This window comes from Acipenser ruthenus, chromosome 17 (genome assembly GCF_902713425.1).
Source record: "Acipenser ruthenus chromosome 17, fAciRut3.2 maternal haplotype, whole genome shotgun sequence".
NCBI classification, from domain to species: Eukaryota; Metazoa; Chordata; class Actinopteri; order Acipenseriformes; family Acipenseridae; genus Acipenser; species Acipenser ruthenus.
This window is the reverse complement of record NC_081205.1, coordinates 5982943-5993430: the sequence shown is the minus strand read 5'-3', so window position 1 is coordinate 5993430 and position 10488 is coordinate 5982943. Positions and strand designations below refer to the sequence as shown.

Here is a 10488-nt window from a genome sequence, read left to right as displayed (position 1 = left end):
TAAGACGTGGTTCCATTGATTAGTACAAGAAATGAGCAACACGCATCGACGCGATTGTACTGGAAACACAATTCTCTAATAGCAGATGTACATTGAGGATCATACAATCTATATATTAAAAAAAAAATCTATCTATACATTTCCTTTGCCTGCAATTCATTCTTTTTTCCTCTGGAAAATCTTCATTAGGATCCAAGCTAATTCCGTAAATATCTGAGCAAATGAGCCGACTGACAAGCAACCGGAATAAATTAATAATATGACTTTATTTTGTCTTCTCCTTCTACGCAAAGACTTCGGGTATGTTCGGTATTCCTGCACGTGTACCTGTACGTGGCACTACCTTCTGGGCAGTGTGTTTGTAATCCATTTCCTGTAATATACATAAAGTAATAATGTGATTATTCAGGTTCAATTGAACCTTCATGTACTACACTAACAAGTAGCCTCCTGCATCCAAAATTAGATTCCCTGGCTCTCAATCCCACCACGATTAAATTAGTCTTTAATGTATAAGACGAATTGGTCTGCGCACAGCATCCAATGGCTTTCCCCAATGGTTTCTGATTCAATAGCTCACGTCGTCTGTTTGTAAATATTGTAACAAATCTGAACTAGCTTGAGGAGTTGACAATAAAAGTATTACAGTTCGTGACGTTCGTGTCAGATTCACCACTTATACAATATCTGGGAAGATATATAACTTGTTTCACTTTTAAAAATCGAAATAAACATACTGGATAACTGTTTGAATTGAAGGATCGTGTACAACACTGTATTGTTGATATAGGGTGTTTTATGTTAAACAGTGTAACATTTAAATACCGATGTACGCATGTCTGTTGTAACAGAACACTGAATTTGGACAGCTATAGAAAAGGCGGCTCTACTGAATTTTTAATCCGAATGTAATAATCCAGGGAGAATTACATATATGCAGAATTTCGTTCATCTGTTAGATTTCTAATTACGCCTTGTAATACATGTTTTTGCCCAGTAACAGTAAATGCATAAAAGGCTGATGTTTTTATTCTGCTCGCTTGACATTTCCTTATATGGAAGCGCTGGCTGTTACGCTGATGTCTTCTGATTGCTGCCTGCACAAACCTTTGCACTTAACCCGTTCGCTGCTGGATTTCGAGAAGCATGGTTAAACTCAAGGGGATTCATACCGCCAAAACGGTAAATGTTCGCCACCAAGTTCATGCAAATTTGATTGCATTTTCCCCTAAAGCAAAAAATCCAATAACATCAATCTGATTAATAACACGAGTGTGTAAACCTGGAAAATCCGCTTAATTATTATACTAATTGAGCACCAGGTGCATCTAGAAACGTGCATATCCCTTTCTCCCCCATGTGAGCTCTCTATCTCGCTCGTCCACTTCAATGATAGCTTAGGGCAAGCAGTATCTAAACTAATTATGCCCACTTTATTTTATCTTATTCTATAGGCGGATCTGATTTTTTTTCCCATTTCTGGTTAATGGTATATGATAGCCTCTATACAAGATCCACATTTGCAATGGCGCAATACATTTGTGTTACAACGTGTTTAATTTGCCACTGGTGCCCATGAGGTTTCAGATGGCATTACAAACTAGCCTACAGGAAATGCCAGTGGGTTCGAGTATACTGCCCTACATATCTTTCATGATAGTGGGTATCGCTGGTATCCGTTTCCATATAAACCAAAGACGGCACTGTATGCCTCACACAAAGGTCTTAAGATGATGTCTGATCATTGGGTATTGGATATAAAGTTAATCTAAATAAAATCAATATGTGGTTCCTATACATTTTGAACACAGTTACCAACTTCACAAAAAACGATAAAAATAATATGTAGTAGACTACAAATAAAACTGGTCAGAATAAAACGCAGTTTAATATATATTTTTTATTTTAGCTAATTGGAAACGTTCTAGTCCTAGTTGTCACTAGATAATTGAATGCAGTTTTTGTTCTATCATAAATCTCCTGTTGGTGGAAACGTACATCCGATTTGCCAATCTGGTACTATATACATCTGCCAATACTGTGGTGATTAGACTCTAAATAAGTGCACTGTTATATTTACATTTGTTTCTACTTTTTTACATAGGCTAATAATATTAGGCCTACAATATTACATTTTTTTAAAATATTTTTTGTCTCTAGTAAAAGTATAATTGGTTAATTCAACGCACGTGTTAAAGCCCCATGTTACCCAATATTTGTTTGTATACCCAACTTTGAATTTTTTCCGAATGATTGCATCAGTTATGTCACTTTGCGGATATTGTTCTTTCTTAATGAATAGACCGCCACAGCTTCAATTTCAAAAGGTCACATTGAAAAAATGCTTCAGGTCACTCGTACCGTGATTTTCACGAGGAACGTGCAATTTGGCAATTTTATACACACTAGTGATTGGTGATCCAAACAAAGGAGCAATTTCTTGGAAATACTGTGTATTTAGATGCCATTCCTAGCATTGGAAGCCTATAGGTCGGCTCATTTTAAATTGAGAAATCACGCGTCTTCAGCCGAACCCCATCTCCTACACAATGAACAGCATTCTATTTAAATGAAACAAATACGTTATTATTATTATTATTATTATTATTATTATTATTATTATTATTATTATTATATGTCTTTATTAAAATGTAAGGTTATTTTGCCTTGGCATCAACGAAACGCCGGGATGCAATCTTTTAAAAACGACCTAAAATGGCCAATTATTTAATTACAAAAAACGGTGGATGGCTATATCATATATTATAAGGTTTATCTGTTTATTGTAGTAGCCTATAAAAACCTCTATCCAATCTAAAGAGGCTAACGGGGGTGTACTGTTTGTGCTATTGTTTATTATGTTTCAATCCCCGTTGATGAGTACGATTTTGGCCTTTTCAATCGTCTGTAAATTATGATTATATATTTTTTATTTTGGTGGCTCCCTCTTGCCGTTTCAAGCCGCGCTGCATCCTATAGTTTGACATCTCAGCACCAGCGCCCCACCTCCCTCCAAACTGACGTCACGACTCAGGTTATTTGCATGAGCAATGCTGCTGCAAGCAACTGGGAACTCAGTGTCTCGATTTCTTACCAACGATCGCGCTAGAAGAAAAAAAAAAGAGCGAGCTACAGCGCAGAGGAGGAAAATTACCAGCAAAACACCAGAGCTTGTGAAAGTGAATAGCCGTCATTCTCATCCGCACAGCTCTGCACAGCCAGACCGGAGCGAAGCATGGAGCTACCAGCGGCGGGAGAGCACGTCTTTGCTGTGGAAAGCATTGAGAAAAAGCGAGTAAGAAAGGTAAACTAGTGTACGGCTGGTGGTGGTGTGTGTAATGCCGCAGAAACCTGTAATTAAATAAAACGTGGGATCATATTCAATGCCGCTGCTTCATTCGTGCATTTGTTCATTATTTTATTTAATTTTTTTGTAGGGAAGAGTTGAATACCTGGTGAAATGGAGAGGCTGGTCTCCCAAGTAAGTCTGCATTTTTTTTATATTACTATACCCGGATAGTAAGTAGCTATACCGTACACCCGCCTTGACGTTCAGTTTTGCAAAAGCTCGCCTGTGTGGTTGTTTTTTTTTTTCTGCACACGGATGCCATCACTAATTTATGCGAAGGGCTAGAAAATGTACGGGGAGCTAATCCTATTTTAATTATTCCTCACTTGCTACAGATGTGTAAGGCTGCGGTTAAAATGGCTTCCCTCTATTCTGATTTTGGCTCCCCAAAAATGTATTTTAAATATATAACAAAATCTAGAATAAGGCGCGCATTTGTTTTTACTCAATTGGCAACATCACGGGTGTCACATAGGCTGCTATAAAGAATAAAAACAACTTTTTTTTATTGAATATAGCTTTTGTACATTTACATTTTTGTATTTCTGTACATTTTTACTTTAGACTGTCATTCAGATATTTCAGTTTCTAAAACTATGCACAGCAGTCTCAGATAAGTGTGCTTGTCTGTTCAATTTTATGAGCACAGGAATATAAACTGCGTAGCCAAGTTACATTGGCTCGTCATAATATTGTATGTATGCACACAACATTTGTAAAAGATGGATGTTTCTGGAACAAGACCCATAACAATACACAGAACAGAGTGTCATCGTTTTGCACAAAAAAGTAAAACAATTGCCCGTTTTTTTAAATGTTTTTTATTACATATTTATGTTGCAAAACTTACGTGAACAGCGGGTTTATGTGGGGGATTGCAGGTCGAGTGCTATTTGTGTTTACCGGTCTCGACCGAATTGTTACTGGAATTGTTACTGGAATGTCATTTATGAGAGCACGATTGGGAGTTCTGCGATGATGATGATGAAGCAGGTTTGTTGATGTGTTTGTCGTTTTCTCTATCCCTTGATAGATACAACACGTGGGAGCCAGAGGAAAACATCCTTGATCCGAGACTCCTGATTGCTTTCCAAAACAGGTGAGACAGGCAAGCAAGGGCATTACCCTTATATGGTAAATAAAGGGGGTGGGCGAGCGAAATGGCAATTATTATTATGTTGTTTTTTATCTGCGGCAGTTCGCTTCTTCGAGTTGTCTTGCTTGTAATCGGTTTTTTTTTTTACTTTGCGTGTGCATCCTCACTTATAAAATGGAAACCACGAGAGATGCAGTATTCCTTTTCAGTAAGGCTGTGGATAGTCTTCTGCAGATTGTGATGGAGGCGCGTTGCATTCTCCTGGGGGTTTGCTTTGAAAGGCGCTTCGCCACTGCGAAGCTAAGGCACAGTGCTAAGTAAACTATGCAAGTATACTTATGCGGTTGATATCATTCAAATACAGTTAAGCTTTGGAAACTAATGTCTAAAAAAATATCATGGATTACAAAAGCATGCGCGTGTCTGGTTACTATTACAGTACGGTATTTACATTGTGTGACTTACTGTTTATTTATTTAATACTTCACTAAAGTGTCTCTTTTTATAGAGACTAGATGTGCATTGCTCAAGTAGTTTGTACTTGACGCTGTGCCTGGAGCAATGAACCGTCATCCTATAATAATCAGGGACCCTCAGAGGGCGTTCGGTTGCTGTACAGTGTGTTTCCGCTAGTTTATCCAGAAAGCCAGACGTTAACCATTCATAGTCTGGAGCAAACACGATAGCCTCGTTTACTTTTTGTTCAATTTACGACCTGATTATTTAAAGTAAAACATGGCATTTTAGCTGATGAAGGAGGTGTATGTCCGAAAAGTTGCGAATAAAATATTTAATTTTCTGCTTTGTATTTATATTTGTATGTGCACATATAACAGTGGGTAGATTGGTGTATGCAAGCAGAGTGCTTGTATGGTTAGAAAGCAGTTCAATGCTAGGGTTTAAACAGACCTATTCATGGAGGGATACTACTATAATGTATTGTATTAATGGATCACTACTGTAGGGGAGCATGCATGGTGGCGCCCACTGACCATCTCTGCATTTAATGCAAAGTCCTGCACGCTTTGAAGTCATAACGGGCTGGTATAGTTTTAAGTCTGGTTGTATGTTAAAGTGAAGCTTTATGTGTCAGGGTTTGGTTCGCACTCTGTTTAATATCTGCACATCATTTCCTGTCGCAAATTAGCAGTAAGGCTACATCAAAGAAAGCAAGGAAAACCTCAAGGTTTTAGTCAGTGAAGATTTGCAATGACACCAGTGTGTGTGTGTCTGTGTGTGTGTGTGTTTTAAGATAATGAGAGTCCAATATGCCCATGATTGATATTGCGCACATCTGTCCACTCTAACAATGAAGGTTAAAGTATAATTGCCAAATGTTCTGTGAAGAGAGAACAAACACGCTGTATCTCGCCTGGTGTTAATATATGATATTGCTTCATGGAGTAGAAACTTTGCTGTGACTCCAAGTCACTTTAGGTTGCCGCCCTCGACATGTGATGTAGGACAGTTCTGACGTTAATGACCATCAAGCATTCTAAATACAAATCATATAGCAGTGATCTAATTCCAAACGCTGTAAAATGGTCTTATTATCTTAGCTAAATGCCTTGGAGCATGGACAACGACTGCACATAACACAAAATATTTTGTTGGTACTTAACCCAATTCTATAATTGATTGAGTTGCAGACAGATTTTGTATTGCATCTCTGTATTACACTTTGCTGTAAAGCAGGCAGAGGAAGTATCGCATTTATTCCAGCATATACAGTTTTCATTTACAGATTGTTTCTTTAAATGCATGTGTGTTTTTTTTGTTGTTGTTGTGAGGTCATTGGAAGTGTATTATTGTGCAGAATACCGGTTTCCAATGTGCAGTAGATTGAAGGAGTGGTGTTTCATTAAGCCTTACTGTCTGTTTATTTGTTTCTCTACAGAGAAAGACAGGAACAGCTTATGGGTTATCGCAAACGTGGACCTAAACCCAAACACCTCCTGGTTCAGGTAATGACAGACATAGATTACTTCAGGTTGATATGGGCACCTATCCTATGTGGTTCCCAGGCAATATATTATAATGATAAGAAATGTATAATGGTGTATATAACCAGTTGGTCTGAAAGTGATACTGCATCCCATAATAATGCCTTGGAATATTTAATAGGCTACAGTGATCTTTATATAATAGTTTATTTACATTTTTGCAGACTGTCCTACTGTTAGGCATTATCTCCCTCACCCCCCGGCCCAAATCAGTCTATATATGAGTTCGTGATTTTGTCCCTTTCTGGGTAATCTACTGTAGCGTGGGATAGATTATTGAGAATCTGCCCTGTGTTGATTTAGCTACAAATGGATGTCTCGCATAAAACTGGTGATCTGGCATGACTGGCCCTGGTGCACTAAGGTCATAGGAACAAAGATGTGTAGCAATCCTTGATATGTGAGCCTAATGGCCTTGGAAGTGCACCCTGGGGAGGGGGGGGGTGTTTAAAAAATATATGGGGGGCTTAAGGAGTCATGTGTTTTTAAGCAACCACTGACCATTTATAGTTCTGTTTATCACCCAGCTACTGTTTCGCAGCAGGGCAAATTCTTACCTCATCAGTAAGAGTCAAGCTTTATAGACCCAGAAAAAAAAAAAAAAAACACTGCTATACCAACACAGGGAAATGTACTGCTAGGATTTTACAGAATTTACATAAAGACATGAGATCATTTTAAGAACAGGGACAGGCCTTCGACAACAACAATTTTTCGACAATTCGCCAATTTTCCCTGTTGCCAAACTAAATAATGAAATAATTTGTCCTGTTCTTGATCTGCAGATTCCTTCTTTTGCACTGCGTTCCAGTGTGCTTTCGGATCTCCAGGAAACCTCTCTAGATGATGAGAACAGGCCCAAGACTGAGACTATCCCAGGGAACAAAATGCAGTATCAGCAGTATCAGTTGAACAGCAAGAAGCACCACCAGTACCAACCCAACAGTAATGACGCCCAAGTCGAGCAACAGGCCAACAGCAAGAAGAAATATTACTACCAGCTTAACAGCAAAAAGCATCACCATTACCAACCGGACCCCAAAATGTACGACCTTCAGTACCAAAGGGGAAGAGAGAGAGAGAGAGAGAGCAGTCAGCTCCATGTGGACCACAGTCGTAATTTGTCTCCCACTCTGCAGCAGACATGGGTTCACAAAAAAGAGACTGGATGCCTTAATCAGGTTAAAGACCTGTCTGTGGAGCTCAAGAAGCTTCCAGCCCATTTAACTGGAAGCGAACCAGTTCTGAACTCTAATGGAGTTACCAGTGCTGCCAAAGAAGTTGCAAGGAGCAACGGGATTGGAAGTAAAATGAAAATCGTGAAAAACAAAAACAAGAATGGGAGAATCGTCATTGTCATGAGCAAATATATGGAGAATGGAATGCAATCAGCAAAGATTAAATCCAGGGACAATGAAATGAGCCACCAGGACAGAAAGGTAGATACTTCAGGAAATGTGTCAGAGAGGACTAAGTTGGTTGATTCACACAGATCGGAAGATGAGAGTAACAAAGATGAAGAAGAGCAAATGCCAGCAAGTGCTCGTACTGCTACTGGACTAAAAAATGGACATTCCCAAACTGATGAAGTAGGGATAAGAAATAATGATAACATGGAAAAAGACAGTAATGAGACTGGAAATAATGCAGAACTGATGGATGACCAACCTCTTCAGCTTACCACCAAACCTAATTTAATACCATGGCCCTTTGAAATGGGTGTTCTGTCGAGACTGGACCAGAAAAGGAATGAGGTTGGAATAAATCTGGCTCATTCCAGGAAACGCAATCTCTCTGAACCAAATGAGGAAAGAGGAGTTATCAAAAAGTTTCTCGCTTCTAGGAGCATAAGCACACCCAGCAGCATGCCTCAGATACCCCAGGAGAAGCCAATGGACCTTCATCTGAACAGCTACCACCACACTAGTGTACCAGACTACTTGTTTGATGGTTCAAACCCAGAAGAACCTATAGACTTAAGTTTTGTGAAGCCCAGAGCTGTGATGGAGACCTGCAAACAGGTGCAGGTAGAAACAAAGGAGAAAGAGCCTTTGGAGACACAGGAAGAGAAGGAGGAACCTGCATCTAGTTTTAAACCATTCCTTGGAAACATCATAATTACTGATGTCACTGCAAACTGTCTTACTGTCACCTTTAAGGAATATATTACTGTCTAATGAATTGGACCATGAATGGGGAATTTATACATTATAGACCTGATATACGCCACTAAAAAAACAATAAATTCCTGTTTTTTTATATCTATTGGAGCGCTGGTTAGAAGAAGCCGTTGGTGTCTACTTGCTCCAATTTTCACCCATGTTGTCCTCCTGCCACAAACCATGAAGTCCATTCTCTTGTATGAAGTCTCAGTTTATGAACCTGATGTTTTTATAATATCACAATGGTTGTCATTGGTAATGGAGGGGTATGAAGCTGTGATGCAACTTTGATTTAAAAAAATAATAATAATAATAAAATAAAAAAGTGCATTTTAATTTGAGATGTAAAAATAGAAGTGAATAGTTTGGATACTTCTTCCTAGTGGATATCTGGCCTCAGATTAAAAAGCGTGTGTGTGTGTATATGTGTGTGTGTATATATATATATATATATATATATATATATATATATATATATATATATATATATATATATAAAATTAAAACACCTTTTGTTTTCACTGCTTTATAATATTTTCATCAAAGACGTGCGCTTAATTTACAATGTTAATTGCAGAAAAATGAAAAATATCTGCTGGATACTGTATTGGGGGGGGGAAAAAAACAAACAATACAGTTACCCTTATGTACTGATCTTTCTCTAATATTATGGGGTATGGTGGCATGACATCTCCCAGGTAAAATAAATACATACTTACTCAAGGTAAATTGGGTTGTGTTAAGTATAGTAGTAAATGTATAAGACTTATACATGGATCTTAACGTTCAATCTGTTGTGGAGACAGGCTGTTGTTTTTTTGATATTATGTCAACTGTATTAGATATTATTTTACTGGATTTAAGACATTCCCAGAATGATGCCCATTGTGTTGCCACCAAATTATTTTGGACAGGAGTCATAAGGACCTGTTACCAGTTGTTTAGGGGACCCCAAAATCTTACTTTCTTTATAATCTGGGTATTAAAAAAAATATATGTATTTTGGGTTATTATTACTGTTGTACTAAACTGCTAAGTAGTTCTTCCCTTAAAGTGCAAAAACCCTAGAATCTGATGCTAACAAGTTAAAGAGTGCTGCTAAACTGTAGAAATGTTTATACGTTGAGCTGTTGATGTTTATTGCTTGAATGTAACCACACAAGAGTTTAACAAAAAAAAGAAAGAAAGTATTTAATGTACAAGAATGGACTTTGCAGATCCATTACAATAAATAGCCACTTGAATGAGGGGGATTGTAGTATTCTGTAAATGGTCGCCATATTGGAATTGTTGCTAATTGCTTCAAATAATAATGACCTTGTCATCATGTACAAAGGGGGTTTATCTGTTTGTGCTCTTCTATATAGTTTAAAGAATAACAATCGCACACACACACACAATAAATGTTTGCTTTTAGTATACTGCGAATGATCTTTAAAAGGCCAGTATGTATAGTGTAAAAATAATCTTGTTTAAACTTTGCAAATCCTGTAGTTTGGTACATGCACTTAGTTATAAAATGTATGTAGCTTTAAAGCAATTAAGTGAGAATTTCACAATATTTTTTATTTTATTTTCTTTTTTATTTGAGCTGGCTGTCTTTGGTAATTGCTCTGCAATATAAAAAAATAAAATAACAATTATTTAAAGTGAATGTCTGTTTTTGCTGTTGTGGTTTTTTTTTTTTTTAAGATTTCATTTCATAGAAACAAACACGAAAGCTTCTGATATCATTAGTATACATAGTTTTGCCTATTTATCACAGGACTTTGGCCATGGTGACATGTTGCTTTTACTGTGATCAGTGAAGGCAAAACCTTACGTGGAAAGGTGAAGCCTTTTAAAAATGGCGTTTTGATTACTGGTAGGATCTGGAGC

The 10488-nt window shown here is 37.6% G+C and overlaps 1 protein-coding gene across 2 annotated transcripts; it reads left to right on the top strand.

The window, feature by feature from the left end:
- The first annotated feature begins 2579 nt into the window (after window positions 1-2579).
- Window positions 2580-10264, top strand: LOC117422822 (E3 SUMO-protein ligase CBX4-like). 2 transcript variants are annotated; one of them, XM_058989877.1, is made up of 5 exons: window positions 2580-3295; window positions 3438-3481; window positions 4383-4448; window positions 6343-6409; window positions 7234-10264. In XM_058989877.1, the coding sequence occupies exons 1-5, from the start codon at window positions 3236-3238 to the stop codon at window positions 8623-8625; spliced, it is 1629 nt and encodes a 542-aa protein (XP_058845860.1). In that variant the 5' UTR covers window positions 2580-3235; the 3' UTR covers window positions 8626-10264. The 2 variants fall into 2 exon arrangements, with proteins under 2 accessions (XP_058845860.1, XP_033893912.1); XM_034038021.3 differs by having other exon boundaries at window positions 2584-3304.
- Window positions 10265-10488: the final 224 nt, after the last annotated feature.

What these genes read in the sequence shown, in the direction of transcription:
- LOC117422822 (XM_034038021.3), top strand. Translation starts at nt 3,236, where the DNA reads ATGGAGCTACCAGCGGCGGGAGAGCACGTCTTTGCTGTGGAAAGCATT. An exon ending in CTGATTGCTTTCCAAAACAG is followed by an intron (nt 4,449 to 6,342) that starts GTGAGACAGGCA and finishes GTTTCTCTACAG; the next exon opens with AGAAAGACAGGAACAGCTTA. An exon ending in CCAAACACCTCCTGGTTCAG is followed by an intron (nt 6,410 to 7,233) that starts GTAATGACAGAC and finishes CTTGATCTGCAG; the next exon opens with ATTCCTTCTTTTGCACTGCG.